Raw genomic sequence first — 23,324 nt, forward strand, 5'->3', positions numbered from 1 at the left:
AAGGGCCTTGCTTAAGGGCCCAGCAGTAGCATCTTAGTGGTGGTAGGATTTGAACTCCCAACTTTTTGATCAGAAGATCAACATCTAACCACTGAGTTACCATCTGACTTCTTTTCTTAGTAGTTCTATTTTATGAAAACTTTTGAAAGTATAGTTCGGTAGTTTTATTTGTGAGTTTTTTGGACTGTATGACTGCCTGTTCTCAATATAAACTACTTACTCTTCATGTTTAATATAGACTGTGGTGTACATTTCTTTAGCCAAATATTCTTCATGAATTACAAGTGTAATTATATTAGATTTCTTTCTAGTATGTCTGATTCTATCAATGTTCATGTCTACAAATACAACGCCATTAAAGACACAATGGTCTGATGTTGAACTGGATAGATAGATAGATAGATAGATAGATAGATAGATAGATAGATAGATAGATAGATAGATAGATAGATAGATAGATAGATAGATAGATGTACAAAACATCATTTCAAAATAATAGGCTTATAAATGACTTTGAACTGGTTTCGTCTATACTGTTATAATAGGCTCCAGTCCTCTGGGAGGTATTTTCATTTGATTTTGGAGCATGGCTGTGGCTTGTCCATTGTATGCCAAAGGTGTTTGGTGAGGTTAAGAATCAGGACTCGAGATCAGGACAATAAAATTCTTAGATTTACTACTACTTCCAATACTACTTCTTAAGAAAGCTGAGGAATGCCTAGCTTTTACCACTCATCTTCAGAGTGCTCTACAGTAGGGCAATCCTGAACAGCTGCATCACTGCCTCGGGAGAGAATTACACCATCTTGGATGACAAGATACCTACAGAGGATAAAGAGGGCAACTGAGAAGGTCATCAGGCTCTCTTTCCTTCCTTTTACAACACACTTCATCCGCAAAGCCAACAGAATTGTTGCCGCTCACATACACTTCTCATACATCCTCTACTCTGTCCTGCCATTTGGAAAATGGTACCGAATCATTCGGACCCTCACATTCAGACTGTGTAACAATTTGACTACTCAATAGAAAGGGACTGACAGGCGCATGCAAACACATAAATAAACAAACTCGTTAAATGATTGCACAAAATTGCTGCTAAAACATTTAATGTTCACATGTACATGATTTATTATCATATGGACAATCCATTTGCAGTATCTTCTCTCCTGGTTGGTGCTGCAGTGCCACTGTGTCTACTGTCTCACTGTCTTATATTGGTTTTGCATTAAATGTCCCACACTTGCACATGAAATTCTGTGTTTTGTGTTTTTTTTTATGTTGTCTTATGCAGCACCTAGGTCCTGGAAGGAATGTTTCATTGTGAATAAACATGGTTATTGATTACTAAATTGCAATGGTAGGATATCAGGTACAGCAAGACCTTCTTTGCTGGCCTAAATGCTATAAAAATCACTGACTTACATTTTCTATATATTTTGTCCATGAATATCTATTAAATCCTTATCATTTCATAGCTTTTTCTCAGGTGCGCTGCTGCAAACAGCATCAGTAAACGATCTAGCCGGTGTCAAAAGTGTCTGCGTTAAAGGCATTCAGTATGAATGCTGCTTGATGCTGTTGAATTAACCAATAAGATTGTGAGCTGGAGTCACTGAGGTCAACTAGCAGGCAAACAACAACATCAATATTTTTACATCCTTTGATTAGAAGGGAAAATTTTATGTATTAGATATATTCCCATGGATTTAATAGCTGTTTATTTTTTAAGGATATTTTCAAGCTAGACTTTAAAAAAAAGATGACCATCATTAAAAAAAAAGATCAAGCGAAACAGTCCAAAACAACTTTTGCATGAACCATCAGTAGTGGAAAATGCACACACACCATGCGCTTGAGTTAAAGTAAAGATTCAGTAGGTAAAATATTACTCCAGTAAAAGTAAAAGTGCTCCCTTTAAACTTTCACTTGAGTAAAAGTACAAAAGAATTTGCCTTCAAATGTCCTCAAGTGTCCAAAGTACTATGATTTATTATGGCTATAATGTCCTATTATAATTTTTGTCCCAAGACTTTTGCTTAATTATTAATAGAATGATATTAATGAGTCAAACACTGATATCTATTACAATTATCGTGAGCCCAAAACCTTCTTTTAAACTATTTAAATAAAAGTCAGGAGTTTCTATCATTTATTCCTCACAAAATATTCTGCTTACTGTTGAACTGAATGAACCGGCAATCAAAACAAGTTTAAAACAGAGATCGTGCTCTACACTGATAGGTGGATTGCTTTATGCTTGAGCAGTTAAGCTTCTATCCACTCAAATAAAAAGGGACGACTGATTTCGCAAAATGTGGTTGAATAAAAAGTAAGATATTTGACTTTGAAATGTAGTGAAGTTAAAGTAAACGTCTCCCTAAAATAAAAAGAAGAAGAATTTGGAAATTGAAGAAGTAAAGGATAAAGCTACTTAAGTACAGTAAAGAATTGCATTTACTTCATTAATGTCCACCACCCTGAACCATTTATACTTTTGCAGGGGTTTTCCCCTGTAGAATTTGCACACAAACACAAAATTTGCCTTCATTTTAAATCTCCAGGAAAATCGTAATGCAAGAAAAGAAAATGCTCAGAAATGCATTAAAAACCCCGGGGTCATATTATCAAGTCAAGTCAAGTTTATTTCTATAGCGCTTTTCACAATAGACATTGTCTCAAAGCAGCTTTACAGAAATCAACAGTTAAGGTGTGCATTTATCCCTCATGAGCAGCAGTGGTGACTGTGGCAAGGAAAAACTACCTGAGATGTTATGAGGAATTAACCTTGAGAGGAACCAGACTCAAAAGGGGAACCCATCCTCATTTGGGTGACATCAAGAGTGTGATTATTGTCTTTAAACAATACAGAACACTGGAGAGTGAGAACTAACATGAGCACTGGAATCTAAGATTATAAGTAATGTTCATTCTACAGTCTTTTACAGTCATTGTGGTTATAAAACTAGGCGCTACTGAGCAACTCATAAAATAGCTCAACATTTGCGATCATCACAGATCCAACACTAGCTTATATTATCAGGTGAACATTGATGCTTCTGCTAGAAAAGATGTATGCTGGAGGTGCAGCTGTGGCTGCAGTGAAAGGAGATTTGTTCAATTGTGTTTATTGGTTTTCTTGCTTTAGTAATGACATTCATTTTCACTGTATGAGATTCCTGTCTGTGTTGAGGTGCTCTGTTATACTTGTGAGTTTTGTTATAATATTGATGGTTTCTATAGCCATGTTGTCATAATGATGTTATAACGAGGGGTCTGGGGGTTTATATATTCTGAGGCAAACTCCATGACCATTCCGATTCCCTGTGTGGCGCGCGCACGCACGCTGCAAGTGCTTGACGTCATAAGAACGGAAATGACTCCATCACCTTCCGGGTCATCGCTTGCTGTTCCCTGACGTTTCACGCGGGAAAAGGGGGAGCAGAAGCACGGTAAGTGGTTCTCCTCTGTTGGTTTTTTTGTTTTGATTCGTGTAATGTAAAAACGAGAAATAAACCCATAAAAGCGGGTGATCGCGGTGGTCGTTTGACTCGTAGTGTTGGAATAATGGCGTAATATGTAATACATTATGTGTATGAGAAACGGATTAGCATCCTGATGCTGCTAGCGAGGTTGTTTTAGTATCCATCACCAGTGTGGATGTGATGGTGATGGTGTTTACAGAGGATTAATATGTGTTTTGGATCTGAAGCTGAGTTTTCAGCAGGCTGATACACACTGAGGACTGTAGGTCAGACATTAATAGAATGTGTGTGTGTGTGTGTGTGTGTGTGTGTGTGTGTGTGTGTGTGTGTTTCAGGCAGCAGAGATGGGAGACACCCTGGAGTTCAATGAGATTTATCAGGAGGCGAAAGGATTCTGGGTGAGACACACAATCATATACACAATTATATCTCATCTAACAGAAACACACTCCTTCTTTTCAACCCCTCAATCATCCACCTTTTCTGTACTTTCAGATTTTCTTTCACAAGATCTACATGTACTTGATTTCCGATTTATGTCTTTTACAGAATGATGGCCGGTTGAGGTTCAGCAAACAGTCTGTGGTCTACAAGAGCAGTAAGACGGGTAAAGTCGACAGCATCCCCGCTCCTGACCTGTGTCTCGCACAGTGGCGTCGCGTCTGTCTCGGCCATGGCATCAAACTGGCCACAAATAACGGTCATGTCTACAAATACGACGGCTTTAAAGACACGGTAATGACCCCTGATGGATGGATGGATGGATGGATGGATAGATAGATAGAATTGAAAGAAGGCTAGATAATAGTTTTATTGTCCATAGTACAGGTACACAGCAACACAATGCAAAATGTAGTATCTACCTGAAGTTCTCATAGTAGTATTGTGCAAACTGACAAGCAAGGATACATTTGTACTATATGTACTATCAGGGTTGCAAAAGGGGCAGAACATTTCTGGGAAATTTCCAGGAAATTTCTGGAAACTTCATATGGGAACTTCATCTGGGGAATAAAAAAAAAAAAAGTTAAAATGAATTTATGGGAATTTAAGAGAATAAATTGGAAATGTAAGGAAATCTATATAAAATGTATATAATTTATAATATAATTTATATTTCATAAACTTAAATATAAACATTTAGTTTGGTCATAAGACATGCATGCAAACTGATACAGATTTTCTTTTAAATTGCATTTTTTGGCTTTGCTTTAATTGTTGCACAATAGCTAACACACAGCACAAGCAAGTTTTAAACATAAATGTACATAATATTTATGTGATTTACATAAATACTTGCCAAGATGGACATTATTATGATGTGTGAATGGGATAGATTAATGTACACGGAACATAAATTCAAAGGTAAATGCATTAAATCTGGTTGTTTTAACCAAAATTATCATCTAAGATTTTTTATTTAATTACTTTTAAGTTCCCTGTTAAAGGCTAACCTGCAATTATGTAAATTCCCAGTTTATTCCTATTATTTCCCGTTATTTTCCATGGAATGTTTCCAGTCTTTAAAATTTCTGGAATTTTGCAACACTATATAGTAAAATAATAAAATGTATATAATAAATGAAATGTGTAGCAGCATAAAACAGATCGCAGAAAAAGTCAGACTACAATGATGGTTATATAAATGATTGCACATGTAACAATTATTATTATTGCATGGATATTATTGCTAATTGCCCAGGATATTAACATTATATAAAGTGTGGCATGAAAAGCTATAACTATCTGTATTATCAATATCTAGATCGTGAACAAGCTGAGGGAGGAGTTATATAGTTTGATGGTGTTTATTAATTAACAGTACATCCAGATGTTTTTTCCCCTATTCAAGTTCTTATCAGAAATCTAGAAACTAGGAAGTTTATTTCTATAGCCTTTTTTTTTTTTTTTTTTTTTTTTTTATAAACATAAAGGTAATAACATGATCGTGTAAAATGTTTGATGAAAAGTTGAACACATGCCTGTGTTCACATAATTTCATCAGCACTGAAAGGACCGGCACTGACTGTTCCTTGTGCAGGTTTACCACCGTCTTTTTTTTCCACCAAGATAATTGACCATAAAGTCAATTATCTCTAGATTTTGTGTTCTTGCTCAGTTCCTGCTCAATGAGATCTACCCTCCTTAGGAAGAGTATTTTCAAGTGTGTGTGTGTGTGTGTGTGTGTGTGTGTGTGTGTGTGTGTGTGTGTGTGTGTGTGTGTGTGTGATGAGTTGAGTCAGAGATTGGCGATTTTCCCGATCAAACACACGTAATCTTGTTTAAATTGGATGAAAGAGGATCTGGTGTAATGTTCAGTGCAATGCTAATTAGACATATTTGAGTAAAGAGTGTGTGTTCATTTACTTTTAGGGTTTATATCGGTATTATTCAAGATGTTACAGGCAAAGCATGCTTCAAGTTTCTACAGGATTAATCACAAATTTTTGCTTGTCTGTGCGTGTCTATCCATCTGTCTGTCTGTGTGTCCGTCTGTCTGCCCGTCTGTCTCTGTCCATCCATTCATCTGTCTGTTTGTGTGTGTCTGTGTAATACATTTAGTGTTTGTCTTTGTAATTTAAGATTCTCGAGCAGAATAACACTTTAACTCTGTCGGGGGTAAGAATGGGAAATGAGTGTAGTAATGAAAGTTCAGAGTTGTGTATAAAAGCAGTAAAGAAGGTGGATTAGGGGTCGTGTGGGTGTGTGTATGTGAAAGCAAATAATTTTTTCTGAGCACCAGCACTGTTGAGTGTGCAGATGTGTGCGTTTCCATGTCCCTCTCTTTTCTCTCTCGCTCTCCTTGTCTTGCTCCAACACACATGCTCATCGCTAGTGTGACATGTGGAAGCGATTGTGCGGCGCTGGATAAATAAACAGTCTGATTGGGCGCGCTCAGTATGAGCCTGTGGCCGGATTACACACACCTCAACCATCTCAGAGGGCTGCGGGGCGCACTGCCGTCAGCCGACCCTCTTATTAATGAAGCCGGGAGATCAGGGAGGTTTTGGGGGGGTGAAGATTGAGGAAGGGGTGAGCGGGGGCAACTCTGATCTGAGGAAGTAAAGAATTAATTCTGTTTACTGCTTCTTTCTTCACCCTATTCGCTTGACAGGACTTTGAGAAAATCTCGGCATTTTTCAAGGCCAACTACAAAGTCGAGCTGGCCGAAAAGGACATGTGTGTGAAAGGCTGGAACTGGGGGACTGCCAAATTCTCAGGTAAATATATATACATCTATACTTGCATTCATTGTGTGTTTAAAAAAAATGCTCAGTGCGAAAGAATTCCGAAGATTCATTCAGCAGAACATGAGCAAAACCTGTGGCCAAGTGCAAACAAACTCCATGATGAATATTAGTGATGCCGATTTCAGGTATACCATGTGACCCTGCTCATTTAGAGGATGGGTTCTACAATGATCTCGGATGTCGAACTAATTTATGAGTTGCTCAGGGGTTCCTGGTTCCACAACTCCAGCTGACTGTACAGAAAGGACATTGCTCATAATCATGCACTCCACTGCTCATGATATTTCTCCTTCTCCTGTGTTTGTAATCTTTTAATTATTTTAAAATCCCACTCTTGGTGTCGCCCAGATGAGGATGGGTTCAACTTTTGAGTCTGGTTCCTCTCAAGGTTTCATACCATCTAAGGGAGTTTTTCCTTACCAAAGTCGCCCCAGGCCTGGTTAGGGATAAATGCATATACATTTAAATATACGTGAACTTTGTTTTTATAAATAGTACATTCTGTAAAGCTGCTTTAAGACAATGTACATTGTTAAAATCACTATAGAAATAAAATTGAATTAGTGACATCAATCTCCAAAATAAATGAAATCAGCAAATTACCACAATGTAACCCAATGAAACCAAAGTGTATCTGTAAAAAATTTTGCACTACACACAACTCACATTTTCTTCATGAAATGTAAAATTTTAGTTATAAAGTGCTTTACAACTTCTGTTGCGGCCATATGTTCAGTATCCCAGCCGTAACGCCTGCAAACCGCACCGCTATGGTGTCCAAAAGACACATTATATCTCCCAGTCCGCATCAGCAGGGTCACACATCCATAAATACAAATATCATGTGAAATATGTCGATCATTCGGTTTTTTTTTTTTGGTTTTTTTTACACACCTTGCTTGTTTTTTGCTTTTAGGGCCTTTGCTGTCATTCGACATCAACGACAGTCCAGCGTTTGAGATCCCCCTAGCCAATGTCTCTCAGTGCACCACGGGAAAGAACGAGGTCACGGTGGAGTTCCATCAGAACGACGATGCTGAAGTGTCGCTGATGGAAGTCCGCTTTTACGTCCCCCCCTCCACTGGAGACGACGGCACGGACCCTGTCGAGGTAAGTTTTTGGTTATTTATTGCTAATGATAATACGCTGGTTGTCATTTGAAATGTAAAACCATAAGATCTCTGAGATTTTTATTGCTCCAATTCAGGACACACTTTTTTTCCCCCTAAAGTTTTATTAGAAATCTGTCTGAAGTAAAAAAGAGGCCCCCTTCTGTATTTCCTTCTCTGATACCGTGACCATTTGTCTTAAGATGAATTCCTGAGGAAAGGCCATAGACACACAGTACAGATAGATAAATCCTCATGTGGAGTGAAGTTGAAGGATCTTGCTCGCTCTCCCTCTCTCTCACTCTCTTTCTGTCTCTAATTTTTCTGTCTGTGTGTTTTGTAGGTTTTTTCCCAGAATGTTCTGTCTCACGCAGACGTTATTCAAGCTACTGGAGATGCTGTGTGTATCTTTAAAGAACTGCAGTGCCTTACACCGAGAGGAAGGTAAAAACACACACACACACACTTACCGACATTTAATTTTTACCAGTGTCCCATTTGCTACTAACTGACTTGTGTGTGGTTGTGCCTCAGGTACGATATTCGTATCTATCCTTCTTTCCTACACCTGCACGGTAAGACATTTGACTACAAGATCCCCTACACCACCGTCCTGCGCCTTTTCCTGCTGCCGCATAAGGACCAGAGGCAGATGTTCTTTGTTGTAAGTGTTGATTTGAAGCATTAGAATACTGATGTTTTTCATACCTATCAAAATTAGAGTTTATAGTTTATTTGAGCAGATGCAGTATCGTTAGCAAACTGTGTTTGTGGTTTTACTGCCACCTGCTGGTAAAAAGTAGAAACGGTCATTTGGGTGGTGGCAGTCAGTAAATAATACACTGTCATCTATAGATGTTTTTTTCCCGAACGTTCTTGAGTACTGGATCGTGACCTTGTGTCTGGGGGCCAAAAGGTGAAGAGAGCTTATTTAAAATCTTAAAAAAAAATTTTCTCCTAGCACAAAAACAGATTTTTTTTGTCAATTTAATAATCTGGAAGTAAAACAGAAGCATTTGTATAAATGTTTTTTTTTTTTTTTTTTACTAAATTTAACTAAAGTCTACGACTAAAGTCATTCCTAAACTATAAATCCGTCAGGTATGCCTGAGCATACAAAGTATTTGTTGCTGGTTTATGTCATCCTACATTACACACTTGAACATAATAAAATGAGGATGTAGTACATGGTAAATAGTTGTACAGGTTAGTTAAAGGTGCTTTAGGGGTGGTTTGTGGAGGAAAAAAGTCTTCTCCGGTAGAGTCGAATAAAAAAAAAAAAAAAAAATTTTCTATCATTTAGTAACAGGACCGTGACCCTATATCTACCCATGTACTCAACTCAAAGCTACACTCCTAAAATTTGCAGTGGTTCAAGTAGATTTCGACAGAAGACTAGCAATAGGCCATTATGCAATGTAACTTGCGGTGATTGAAAGCCGGCTGAACATAAAGCTAAACACTGAGGTACTGAACGCTATTCTTAAGTAGAGGTCGTCCGATTCATCGGTTTTGCCTATTAATCAGCACCTATAGTTGATTGTTGGATCGGCAAAAATCCATACCGATAGTTTTTCCAGGTTGCGTCTGTGGCTGAGAAGGTCTGCTGTCACTATACAGTTACGAGAGTGGCCTCTAGAGACGAATCACTGACACCACTTGCTGTTTGTTTAAAAATTTATTTTTATAATCCTTTTTATTTATATATATATATATATATATATATATATATATATATATATATATATATATATATATATATATATATATATATATATAATTTATTCATTCAGTGTTGCTTTTTGTCTAGTTTGAATGTTCCATATATTATATTTTTATATATTTAATATATTATTATATTCAGCACATTTGAATGATTTAGTACTGTTTTATTTCTTTTCTTTTTTGTTATATAGTTCAGTTTTTTTTTCTTTTTTTTTTTTCTTTCAAAACTCGATTAATTAATCTGTTACCAGCACGGTCGATCCAAACTAGTTATCGGTATCGGTAAACTCCACGATCGGTTGACCTCTATTCTTAAGTGACTGTTTTATGAATGGTATGTTACAACTTTGCAGCATGACTTATGTGACACCCTCACACACATTTACACACTCTTTCTTACTGTGTTTTGACCTTTTTGATGCCCTGTTTTTCAGATCAGCTTGGATCCACCCATTAAGCAGGGCCAGACACGCTACCATTTCCTCATCCTCCTCTTCTCCAAAGATGAAGACGTTAACCTCACTCTCAACATGAGCGAGTGAGTTGTTTGGTCATTCCTCTTGTTAATTCTTTATCTCTTCTTTTCTTTTTTTTTTTTTAACCCAGTTTTTATGGGTGGCTGTCTCTCTGTGGGTGGGGGAAGGCCCCCGGTTACAGTTACAATGATTTTGTCAGTGATCCTGAAGTCCTCTGCTCCATCAGACTCGTTAACATACAACATTTGTTTCTTTTTAACCTCTCTGACACACTCAATCTTTCTCTCTCTCTCTCGACAGGGAGGAGGTAGAGAGGCGCTTTGAGGGGAAGCTGAACAAGCACATGTCGGGCTCTCTGTACGAGATGGTCAGCAGGGTCATGAAGGCTCTGGTCAACAGAAAGATCACAGTGCCTGGAAACTTCCAGGGGTGAGAGCACGCATGACTCCACACCCACACTCGTACATGTCACACAGTGGGTTAGAAGACCATTAGCTGTGGTTTTGGATCTTGATGCGAGCAGATGCTTTCTTTTAATGGCTTCACTTGTGATCTGTAGGATGTGGGCAAATAATAATCATTGGGTTTGCTCATTCAGCTGTGTGTTTTTTTGTTTTTTAGGAAGAAATGCTTCATAAAAAAACATTAAGCTTTTTAGAATCCAACACACAAAGTGAAGACTGTAAAATTCTAATTCAAGCGACGACTATTTCAGTTGTTATAAGTCTTAAGGATGAAAAGGAAGAGGTTTGACCTCAATAAAGCTTAATAGTAGCAGGTATTTAGTGATCATTTCACTCAGATATTTAGTGGTCATTCTGCTCCAACCTATGTAAAGCATATCTTCATGGAGCTGTCTTTGTGTACAGGAGCATTGTCCTGCTAGAACAGCTCTGGCTCTCCTAATTGAAAATGAAATATTAATACATGCATTTGTCTTTGTGAGAACAATTTTGGCAAGAAGCTCATATGGCTGGAAAAGTCAGGTGTCCCAATAATTTTGTCCGTATATGGTTTTGATGGCATGCGTAAAATTCATTCTAATATTAATCTCAGACTGTGGAATAGGAAAATTTGCACAGAAATGGAAAACATTTAAAATGATTCATCAAATACTTTTTCTTTTCCTTCTCCACAGTCATTCAGGTGCCCAGTGCATCACATGCTCATACAAGGCTACCTCAGGACTGCTGTATCCGCTTGAGAGGGGCTTTATTTACGTTCACAAACCCCCGGTGCACTTGCGTTTTGAGGAGATCTCCTGCGTGAACTTTGCCCGAGGTACCACCACCACCCGCTCATTCGACTTCGAGATCGAGACCAAGCAGGGCAGCCAGTACACCTTCAGCAGCATCGAGAGGTACACTGCATAACCCAGTGTCCTCAAAGTGTCTACATCGTGTTTTTGACTGCTACAAACTCCGGGATTTGCCGTGTGCAAAACTAAAGTCTTTCCTGTCTTGTAGAGAAGAATACGGCAAGCTGTTCGACTTCGTTAATGCCAAAAAGCTGAACATCAAGAACAGAGGCTTAAAGGAGGTAATCACGTAGTAGATAAACATTCGTAGTGCGTGACCTGGCCTCGTTAAAACCAATAAAATCTGAACCTAACCGTTTAAACACTCCAGGGGTTGGAACGTTTTGGACTGAATGACTTGTAAATGTAAATGAATATAACGGCCTTTATCGCCATCTAATGGATACAGCGGTGTACTGCAGAATTTAGTGTGTATTTGTGTGTGTAGGACGTAAAGGCAAGCGGTGGCTACAGCGACTCGGACGAGGATGAGCATGATGCTTATTTGGAAAGGATGAAGGAAGAGGGTAAAATCAGAGAGGAGGGAGATGAGTCTGAGGGTGACAGCGGTGAGTGACGTTGAAGATGCACATCTGGAGCGTGTGCTCTGTTACGCAAACGAATGTATTGCTAGATTCCACTGCTGTGTAACGAAAAAAAATTTCTGCAGATGAGTCCTTCAATCCTGGCGAAGAAGATGATGATATTGCTGAAGAGTGAGTTTTGTCTTTTTTTTTATTTATTTTTTTATTATTATTATTTTTCTTTACTTCTTTGAATAGGGTTTTAACCCCCTCCCTTTTTACAGATACGACAGCAATGCCTCGGTGAGTGACAGTGAGGCCAATGATGATGACAGCGAGGATGAAGGGAAGAAGAAAAAGGTAGAGAAGAAGCCTAAGAAACCGGTGAAAGAGAAGAAGGAGAGAAAACCACGCAAAGAGGTAAACTACAGATTGGAAATGAAGCTAAAATATTACATGGTGGGGGTTTTTTTGGTAGTGTTAAGGCCTTGTTTTTTTAATGGTAATCCTTAATTACTTTTTGAGCCCCAACTCCATATAAGGTCATGGTGGGGTTTTTTATTAAAAAAATTTGAAAAACCGTGTCTGGCTGTGATTAGACATGGTGGCCTTACCACTGAACACATAGTGAAAGAAAAGGGTCCAAATCTGGTACTGTTTAACCTTCAATGTCCCAAGATTTGTGAATGTGTGCGTGTTCATGAGTTAGTTCTCAGCCTTGCGTTTATGGTGCACAGGCACTAAATTACAACCGAGCTAAAAAAAAAAATCAATCCATCCCATTTTTTTGGACGCACAAGCCAGTGTGTAGAGGGTAAAAATAAAACTGGAATTAATATGATCCATGTGTGCAGCACCAGAATAACTTCCTGGTGTGTTGTGAAATTTACAGATGTGGTGAAGTGTTCCTGAACTCTGAAACTGACCACTATGCTGTATATACCAGGATTTTCTTAACATGTAGACGAATTTCCATAACATGTAGTATTTTTGAGCATGTGAATATAAATTAGGAAAAATGTTATACAGTAACAGTTGTATTTGCGGCTGTTAAATATTGTGCTCGATTTTACATTCATAAATGATTTTCTTTATTACCATAATATCCATTACATTATGGCAAAATATAGTATTACTGGTCATTTTGGTATTTCTGTGATTACATGATCTGAAATTAAATATATAATTTATGTAATCTAATATAATCTTTCAGTAGTCCAATTCTGTTAAAATTGACAAAATATTTAAAAAAATATTAAAACTGAAAAATATATCTGCTTTAAATCAAAGTCTCTGAAACATTTTCTTTATAGAAAGGTCATAAACCATTGATTAAATCAAATGAAAAATCCGACTTTAAAAATGTTTTGCCTTATACACACGGCTCATACAGTTTCTATTAGAGGTCGACCGGTTCATCGGTTTTGCCGATTAATCTTTACCGATAGTTGATTGCTGCAAAAAATCCAGACCAATAGTTTTTCCGTGTTGCGTCTGCGCTTGTGCGACTAAGGTCCTGTCATTATACAGTACAAAAGCGGCCTCTAGAGGCGAATCACTGACACCACATGCTGTCTGAACAAAATCCTGGTTAATACACCTCTTGACAGCCCGATCCCTGGACACGGAGAAGTGTCTGGGGAATCTGCTTAGACTGCTGCCCCCGCGACCCGAATTACGGATAAGCGGGAGAAGATGAAATGAAATGCACCTCTTCACATGCTGCTGTCACTTTCACCAACAGAAAAAGGAGAAGGACGCAGGCGCCCCTAAGAGGCCCATGAGCGCCTACATGCTGTGGTTGAACGCGAACAGGGAGCGGATCAAGTCCGAGTATCCTGGAATCTCAGTCACGGAGATCTCCAAGAAAGCCGGAGAGATGTGGAAACAGATTGACAAAAGTCGCAAAGAGGTTGGTATCGTGCTACTGCGTCATCAAGTGGGAAAATCAGTATTAGTTTTTCCTTGTACAACCTTAACAAACAATTCAGTTGTAAAAAAAAAAACACCACAGCTGTACTGCCGTTCCTTTTACTGAAAACCCACAAACACTTCAGGCTCTAATTCGTCTTCATCACTTCCTGTAAAAAAACAGCTTCATAAGACACTTAGGGAGCAGAACGGTGGGGTTTTAACAGCAAATGTGTTTTCTGTCTAACACGCTGTACTGACCATAAACTCCCTCTCTCTCACTCTCTCTCTGTAGGAGTGGGACAAGAAGGCAGAAGAAGCCAAAAAACAATACGAACGAGCAATGAAGGAGTATAAAGAGAGCGGAGGAGGCGCTTCATCATCTGTGGTCAAGTGAGCAAACACACACGCACACTTGCTTTACTGCTGTATCTCTGCATCTCCATATTATTCTTCTCATTAAAAAAGGCTTATAACTTGTTGCAAAATTATTGCCCCACTTCCTTTTTTTCCCCTAATAATTATAGCATATGTCATGGAATTTTTCATTTATTTTTTTATAAAGTAGAGGTCAACCGATTATCTTGCCAATAATCAATTAATCAACTGATAGTTTTTAAAATGGATACTGAACAAAAAAAACCTTAAAAAAAAGTAAATGTAAAATATTTCTGAACTTTATTATAAAAATAAAATCACAGTACTGAATCACAAAAATGTGCTTAAGGACATGAATATGAATGTATTAATTAATAAAAGTAATTGTATAATTAATAAATATCATATCGCGCTCTCCATGCAGCGCGCAGCCTCATGTACACATGGCATCAGTAAATAACCTCTAGAGGCCGCTCTTGTAATGACAGTGGACCTTCTCATCCACCTCTGCAACACACGCAACCCGGAAAAACTATTGATATGGTTTTTCGATCCATATCGATATTTTAATCCGGTATGGATATTTTTGAAAGAAAGCGAAAAGCATGTGTGTCTCTGTGTGGGCCCTTACAAAGTTAAGTAACCACGATGAGTATGTAACAAAAGAGAGCGCTATTGAGACGAGTTTGAGACATGGCAGATAGCTGGTAGTTGACGCTACTATACATTTCTAACAAAAACAAGTTCCTAAGTGCAGTAACATTAATAGTAAACGTGCGATTGAATTTCATTTTAATGCTTAGTGTGTTTCATGGATTAATTTTCTGATCTGTCTTCCCAGTGAAAAGCATTAAGCTATTTTCCAAGTCAGTGATTTCCTGTTTAACCGCCAACACCACCCCTTTTTCTGATGTTTGACAGGGATAAGAAGAAGAAGAAAGGTGGGAAAGTGGACGAGAAGAAAAGGAAGAGCGGAGGAGAGAAGGAGCGAGACAAAGGAGTAAACGAGAGCTTTAAGAGCAAAGAGTTCATTTCCAGCGAGGAGAGCTCGTCCGATTCTGACCACGGCAAAAGCAAAAAGCGCAAGGTAACACGCTCACGGCTTCTGGCAATAATACCGTCAGGGGTGTGTTTTTCTGTGTATTTAAACAGCATTTGATTTCATTCCCTCACAGGGCGATGATGATGACGAGGATGAAGAAGTCGCATCTACACCGCCGAGTTCAGAAGAGGAGTCCGGCTCTGACTAACGCCTGCACCGGGGTTCTGAGAGCGTGAGCTGCCGCTCAGGATAAACTACCGAACTATGCACCATGTTTTCAGTGGACAGAAGTTTAATCGTGCAAAACAGTAGTGAGAATTATAATATAATTGGCAAAATCGTCCTCAAACCAATCTTTTTGCTCTTACAAAAATATTTTGGTGGCCCTGATTAGCAGCAATGCTTATCAGAAAAATATTCTTTTAATTTGTAAACAAATCTTCTCAGGCAACGCAGTCACAGCTAACACACACATGTACACACACTGACATCTTTGGACCAAGTTTTCCAGCCACCTCAAGCACTGGGGAACGTTTGCTTTATTAGAAACCGAGACCATGGAGAGGCGGGTTATTTTGTGTTAACTTTTTATAAAAATTTGAGCGCAACAAACTACGTAGAGCCCTTTACTTCTCTTTTTCTTACTTGTAGGTTAAATTTGATAAAAATAAATAAATAAATAATAATAATAAATTCAGGGATCATTAGTGTTGTTTTTTCACACTTAATTGATGATCCTGTTCTGCAGCTTGATTTGAATATATGGATTTTTTTGTCTTGTCACAGTATCAATAAATGTTTTGTAATAAAGTTTGAACTGTGTGTGTGTCGTCATATGGAGATTTTAAGGCTTTTACACAAACTACAAATCCAAATAGGATGTGCTTTACAAATACATGCATCATTTCATATGAAATTTCCATAACATTAGATTTCTAGTTTAGTGCTGTATTGTAGTATTTATGTGCATGTCAATATAAATGAGGAAATATTGTATACTGTAATAGATACACTGTAGTATTTGTGGCTTTTGATCATTTTACTAGATTTTGCATTCCACATAAAATCCTACAGACATCCTAAGAGGCCATGCATTTTAGTTTTTCTTTGTGTTCTTGTGATTACTACATAATATTCTTACCACAAGTTTTCTTGTCATCATGACTTTTTTGCTCATAATCCTGAGATGAAAAACATTGTTTTCTTGTCATAGGTACTTAATTTTTCTGTGTATTCAGCATAAGAGCATGTTCTAGAGGCAGCAGCATTATGGAGGATTTCATTCGATTTTACTTTGATCAGGGACTCGATTAAACTGAAATAGCACTGCGCCGCAAACCAATCAAACTGCATCTTTCATGCCTCATGCAGACGTCTCTTTCCCTTAAGTTGGCTGGCAATGAAATTGACAACACATCGACGATAAAATCGCAGACCTGACAGCCTCCTTCTCAAGTTAAACACTTGCACGTAAGGAAGGAACTAGCAGGTCTGCTGTTTCGGTTTGAGTGAGACCCTGATCAGGTGTTCCATGATGCTCTGATGATGCTGAATCTTGCTGTTCTTCTTTTGGCTGCTCCCGTTAGGTCGCCACAGCAGATCATTCGTCTCCATACAATCCCCCCCCCCCCCCCGTCCCCCTGCATGTCTTCCCTCACTACATCCATAAACCTCCCCCGGTCTTCCTCTTTTACTCCTTCCTGTTGGCTCTACCCTCAGCATTCTTCTAACGATATACCCCAATATACCCCCATGTCCAAACCATCTCAATCACACCTCTCTCTCATGCGTGGTCTCTCTGATAAACTAATTTCTAATCCTGTCCATCGTCATCACTCCCAATAAAACTCTCAGCATCTTCAGCTCTGCTACCTCCAGCTTCACCTCCTGTCTTTTACTCAATGCCACTGTCTCTAAACCGTACAACATCTCAGGTCTCACTACAGTCCTATAAACTTTCCCTTTCACTCTCACAGATACTCTTCTATCACAAATCACTTCTGCTATCACTCTTCTCCACCCACTCCACCCTGCCTGCACTCTTTTCTTCACTTCTTTAACACACTCTCTATTACTTTGCACTGTTGACCCCAGGTACCTGAACTCCTTCACCTTCTCCACCTCTTTTCCCTGCAACTGCACCGCTCCACTGCCCTCCCTCTCCTCTCATTCACACACATGTAATCCGTCTTAGTCCTACTGACTTTTATTCCTCTTTTCTCCAGCGCGTCAGTAGGAGCATGCTGAGGATGGAGCCAACAGGGAGGAGGAAAAAAGGTTTTGTGCTGGATTCCCTTCCCAACGCAACCCTCCTCATTTATCCGGGTTTGGACCCGGTACTAAGAGTGCATTGGCTTTTGAAACCCTGATGGCTAGGTTTGTGATGATGCTGAATATACAGAAAAAAGAATTTCCGATCAGATGAAAATTCTTTATGATGAGCCATATTTATTCAGGAATTTATATATATATATATATATATATATATATATATATATATATATATATATATATATATATATATATATATACAGTGAGGAAAATAAGTATTTGAACACCCTGCTATTTTGCAAGTTCTCCCACTTAGAAATCATGGAGGGGTCTGAAATTGTCATCGTAGGTGCATGTCCACTGTGAGAGACATAATCAAAAAAAAAAAAACAGAAATCACAATGTATGATTTTTTAACTATTTATTTGTATGATGCAGCTGCAAATAAGTATTTGAACACCTGAGAAAGTCAATGTTAATATTTGGTACAGTAGCCTTTGTTTGCAATTACAGAGGTCAAACGTTTCCTGTAGTTTTTCACCAGGTTTGCACACACTGCAGGAGGGATTTTGGCCCATTCCTCCACACAGATCTTCTCTAGATCAGTCAGGTTTCTGGCCTGTCGCTGAGAAACACGGAGTTTGAGCTCCCTCCAAAGATTCTCTATTGGGTTTAGGTCTGGAGACTGGCTAGGCCACGCCAGAACCTTGATATGCTTCTTACAGAGCCACTCCTTGGTTATCCTGGCTGTGTGCTTCGGGTTATTGTCATGTTGGAAGACCCAGCCTCGACCCATCTTCAATGCTCTAACTGAGGGAAGGAGGTTTTTCCCCAAAATCTCGCAATACATGGCCCAGGTCATCCTCTCCTTAATACAGTGCAGTCGCCCTGTCCCATGTGCAGAAAAACACCCCCAAAGCATGATGCTACCACCCCCATGCTTCACAGTAGGGATGGTGTTCTTGGGATGGTACTCATCATTCTTTTTCCTCCAAACACGTTTTGTGGAATTATGACCCAAAAGTTCTATTTTGGTCTCATCTGACCACATGACTTTCTCCCATGACTCCTCTGGATCATCCAAATGGTCATTGGCAAACCTAAGACGTGCCTGGACATGTGCTGGTTTAAGCAGGGAAACCTTCCGTGCCATGCATGATTTCAAACCATGACGTCTTAGTGTATTACCAACAGTAACCTTGGAAACGGTGGTCCCAGCTCTTTTCAGGTCATTGACCAGCTCCTCCCGTGTAGTTCTGGGCTGATTTCTCACCTTACTTAGGATCATTGAGACCCCACGAGGTGAGATCTTGCATGGAGCCCTAGTCCGAGGGAGATTGACAGTCATGTTTAGCTTCTTCCATTTTCTAATGATTGCTCCAACAGTGGACCTTTTTTCACCAAGCTGCTTGGCAATTTCCCCGTAGCCCTTTCCAGCCTTGTGGAGGTACAATTTTGTCTCTAGTGTCTTTGGACAGCTCTTTGGTCTTGACCATGTTAGTAGTTGGATTCTTACTGATTGTATGGGGTGGACAGGTGTCTTTATGCAGCTAACGACCTCAAACAGGTGCATCTAATTTAGGATAATAAATGTAGTGGAGGTGGACATTTTAAAGGCAGACTAACAGGTCTTTGTGGGTCAGAATTCTAGCTGATAGACAGGTGTTCAAATACTTATTTGCAGCTGTATCATACAAATAAATAGTTTAAAAATCATATATTGTGATTTCTGGATTTTTTTTTTTAGATTATGTCTCTCACAGTGGACATGCACCTACGATGACTATTTCAGACCCCTTCATGATTTCTAAGTGGGAGAATTGCAAAATAGCAGGGTGTTCAAATACTTATTTTCCTCACTGTATATATATATATATATATATATATATATATATATATATATATATATATATATATATATACACATGCACAGCACAAAGCAGATGCTCTTATTCAAAAATGTTTCAGTCTCTCCATCCATAAACCTATATTTGTAATTTAAAAAATAACATTAAGCCAAAATTGTGTTAGAGAGTTGGTGTGAGAGTTATTAATAGAAGTGTTTAATTAAGAGTTTAACTAAATTACTAAAATAAACATTCGCTCATTTTGATGAACGAGGTTCAAAAACCCAATTCACTTATCCGATCTTCCCACTCTAGACATTTCTAGACTAGTCATAAGCACATCGCCTTGTCTTTTAAAAAGAAAAAGAATCCAGATTCAGACCGAAGTCAGTTTAATATTTACACCCAACAGTAAACATTTAATAAAGTTATGTTTACTGTTTTATATTATCTGAAATATAGGTTGAATAATACATAATATGAATAATACACTAAAGGAAAAAACAAGTTAAAATCAGGGAGCAAGTGCCAATAGAAGCAAACAAAAGATAATTTCTTAGCGGGAAAAAGAAGCCATAACAAAGAGAACAACGAGGGTGAAAGTGTTGAGAGATCAGAAAAGTGTTTCAGCTCAGCTTTTGAAAGGAAATGGGAAAAAATTATTGTCCAATCGTTAGTGACGAGACACAAAATATCCTTCCTACTATATCAGATATTAAACTCTGGAACAATCTGTGAGTGTACAGTATACTGGAATGTAAGAGCGCTTAAAGGTAAGGGATAAACAAATTCATGGGATCAAAATGTCAGGCCGGATTTAGTACGACAGGTAATATAAGTATTTCTGTTTTATCATGTACTTAGAGCTTAACAGAAGGTTTTATTGGTCTTGTGAATATCTCTTGGGTTAATTCAAAATTTCAACAGATCGTCTTGGCGAATAATGTAGAAATAATTAAATACATTGGACGTAATGTGCTTGTGCTGATAGAAAAGATGAAGGAATAAAAAGCTCACAGGTTTTAATAAATAGTATGAATATTATTATGTGTTTAAATAATAGTTTTATTAATAATAGTTTTATAAACAAAGTTTTGAGGTGTAAAAAATGATAAATATTTTTGTCTTGTGTGTAGGAGAGAGATAGAGGGACCAAAAGAGAGAGAGAGTAACTTGATAAAAGATAAAAGCATGTCCAGTTTACCAAAATAAGCTTCTCACCACCTAGACTGAGTGTGTGGTTTATAATCTATACTCTGGCTGAATTAGCTGCTGCGGTCTTTAATATATCGCAGGGAAATGGGATAGTAAAAGGGAGTGTGGTTTTTTTTTTCCATAAAATGATGGAAATAGACAAATGGAGCCATTTCCTTTTGCTTTCCACCGAACTGATCTAATTGGAGGACGTCGAGGGAGTGTTCCACCTCTTTGCCTGTTCTCAGCTCTCACGGTGTGGGATTTCAGAAATAATGCCATTAACAGAACAAGTGCATGTTAATGTTTCTCCCTCCGTCTATACGTCCATTTGTCTCATGGAACGTTGATGAATGTCATTGACTTGGGCAACAAGACTACAGTGTTACCGTCACTAATGTGCATATGGCACCAGCTGGGCTCTATAATTTACAGGAAGCTAGGTTCTTTCAGAAACACCATCCCTTTCCCCAATAACTTGAAAGCATTTTATTTTTTTTTTTTACATGTAATTGTCTCAATAAACAACCACAAACATAATGGGCCCACTTTAGTATAAGTGGAGTGGGTTCCCCCCCTCCTCAATAAGTACATGGTTTGTACATTACATGTGTCCCAGTTGGGTAGAATGTGTTCTATAGGGCGTTAAGTATTAATGTAGAGAAAAGTACACTTTCTAGCAAAAAAAAAACAAAACAGGTTTTGGGACCAAATAAAAAATCTACCGATAGGTCAATTGTACTATGTTTGTGCGTGTGTGAGTGTGTGTGTGTGTGTGTGTGTGTGTGTGTGTGTGGTGTATTTTCCAGATCCACCGCAAGTCTGACCAGGATAGAGCACTTGCTGACGATAAATGATGACCTAAACCATTATATATATATATATATATATATATATATATATATATATATATATATATATATATATATATATATATATATATATATATACACACAAACACACACACACACACACACACACACACACACCGGTCAGACATAACATTATGAGCGGTGTAATGAATAACACTGATTTTCTCTTCATTATAGCACCTGTTAGTGGGTGAATATTATAAGGCAGCAAGTGCACATTTTTCTTTAAATTTGATGTGTTAGAAGCAGAAAAAATATGCAAACGTAAGGATTTGAGTGAGTTTGACAAGGTCCAAATTGAGACGTCTAGATGACTGGGTCAGAGCATCTCCAAAACTGCAGCTCTTTTGGGATGTTCCTGGTCTGCAGTGGTCAGTGTGTATCAAAAGTGCTCAATGGAAGGAACAGTGGTGAACCGGTGACACGGTCACGAGCGGCTGAGGCTCAATGATGCACACGGACCACATGTGCATCGTGACTGTTTTGCAAGCAAAAGGGGGACATACTAAAAATTAGGCAGGTGGTCATAATGTTTTGCCTGGTATACAGTGAGCAAAATAAGTATTTGAACACCCTGCTTTTTTGCAAGTTCTCCCACTTAGAAATCATGGAGGGGTCTGAAATTGTCATTGTAGGTGCATGTCCACTGTGAGAGACATAATCGAAAAAAAAAAATCCAGAAATCACAATATATGATTTTTAAACTATTTATTTGTATGATACAGCTGCAAATAAGTATTTGAACACCTGTCTATCAGCTAGAATTCTGACCCTCAAAGACCTGTTAGTCTGCCTTTAAAATGTCCACCTCCACTAATTTATTATCCTAAATTAGATGCACCTGTTTGAGGTCGTTAGCTGCATAAAGACACCTGTCCACCCCATACAATCAGTAAGAATCCAACTACTAACATGGTCAAGACCAAAGAGCTGTCCAAAGACACTAGAGACAAAATTGTACACCTCCACAAGGCTGGAAAGGGCTACGGGAAAATTGCCAAGCAGCTTGGTGATAAAAGGTCCACTGTTGAGCAATCATTAGAAAATGGAAGAAGCTAAACATGACTGTCAATATCCCTCGGACTGGGGCTCCATGCAAGATCTCACCTCGTGGGGTCTCAATGATCCTAAGGAAGGTGAGAAATCAGCCCAGAACTACACGGGAGAAGCTGGTCAATGACCTGAAAAGAGCTGGGACCACCGTTTCCAAGGTTACTGTTGGTAATACACTAAGACGTCATGGTTTAAAATCATGCATGGCACGGAAGGTTTCCCTGCTTAAACCAGCACATGTCCAGGCACGTCTTAAGTTTGCCAATGACCATTTGGATGATCCAGAGGAGTCATGGGAGAAAGTCATGTGGTCAGATGAGACCAAAATAGAACTTTTGGGTCATAATTCCACTAAACGTGTTTGGAGGAAGAAGAATGATGAGTACCATCCCAAGAACACAATCCCTACTGTGAAGCATGGGGGTGGTAGCATCATGCTTTGGGGGTGTTTTTCTGCACATGGGACAGGGCGACTGCACTGTATTAAGGAGAGGATGACCGGGGCCATGTATTGCGAGATTTTGGGGAACAACCTCCTTCTCTCAGTTAGAGCATTGAAGATGGGTCGAGGCTGGGTCTTCCAACATGACAATGACCCAAAGCACACAGCGAGGATAACCAAGGAGTGGCTCTGTAAGAAGCATATCAAGGTTCTGGCGTGGCCTAGCCAGTCTCCAGACCTAAACCCAATAGAGAATCTTTGGAGGGAGCTCAAACTCCGTGTTTCTCAGCGACAGGCCAGAAACCTGACTGATCTAGGGAAGATCTGTGTGGAGGAGTGGGCCAAAATCCCTCCTGCAGTGTGTGCAAACCTGGTGAAAAACTACAGGAAACGTTTGACCTCTGTAATTGCAAACAAAGGCTCCTGTACCAAATATTAACATTGACT

General features: G+C 38.7%; 2 protein-coding genes and 1 long non-coding RNA gene across 3 annotated transcripts in view; 2 read left to right on the forward strand and 1 right to left on the reverse strand.

The window, feature by feature from the left end:
- Positions 1-23,324, forward strand: part of pmf1 (polyamine modulated factor 1) — a 122,914-nt gene that overhangs the window by 80,062 nt on the left and 19,528 nt on the right. The gene's annotated exons all lie outside the window — the stretch shown is intronic.
- ssrp1a (structure specific recognition protein 1a) lies at positions 3,331-16,008 on the forward strand. Its single transcript, XM_083560600.1, has 18 exons — positions 3,331-3,452; positions 3,821-3,883; positions 4,035-4,220; positions 6,601-6,706; positions 7,653-7,846; positions 8,189-8,289; positions 8,380-8,509; positions 10,005-10,108; positions 10,347-10,475; positions 11,185-11,406; positions 11,513-11,585; positions 11,792-11,912; positions 12,014-12,059; positions 12,152-12,287; positions 13,612-13,779; positions 14,074-14,171; positions 15,078-15,243; positions 15,332-16,008. Exons 2-18 carry the CDS (start codon positions 3,830-3,832, stop codon positions 15,404-15,406), a joined length of 2,109 nt encoding a protein of 702 aa, XP_083416726.1. The 5' UTR covers positions 3,331-3,452; positions 3,821-3,829; the 3' UTR covers positions 15,407-16,008.
- On the reverse strand, positions 10,152-13,691 carry LOC310736832. The gene is made up of 2 exons (XR_014536686.1): positions 13,579-13,691; positions 10,152-13,467 (listed from the first exon to the last, which is right to left on the reverse strand). It is a non-coding gene; the product is annotated as an uncharacterized lncRNA (long non-coding RNA).

Source organism: Silurus aristotelis (assembly GCF_946808225.1).
Source record: "Silurus aristotelis genome assembly, chromosome: 14".
NCBI lineage: Eukaryota > Metazoa > Chordata > Actinopteri > Siluriformes > Siluridae > Silurus > Silurus aristotelis.

Excerpts from the sequence above, each read along its gene's own strand:
- ssrp1a (XM_083560600.1), top strand. The coding sequence starts at position 3,830 with ATGGGAGACACCCTGGAGTTCAATGAGATTTATCAGGAGGCGAAAGGA. Across the intron at positions 11,407-11,512 it reads ACCTTCAGCAGCATCGAGAG|AGAAGAATACGGCAAGCTGT; the intron begins GTACACTGCATA and ends CCTGTCTTGTAG. Across the intron at positions 14,172-15,077 it reads GCTTCATCATCTGTGGTCAA|GGATAAGAAGAAGAAGAAAG; the intron begins GTGAGCAAACAC and ends GATGTTTGACAG.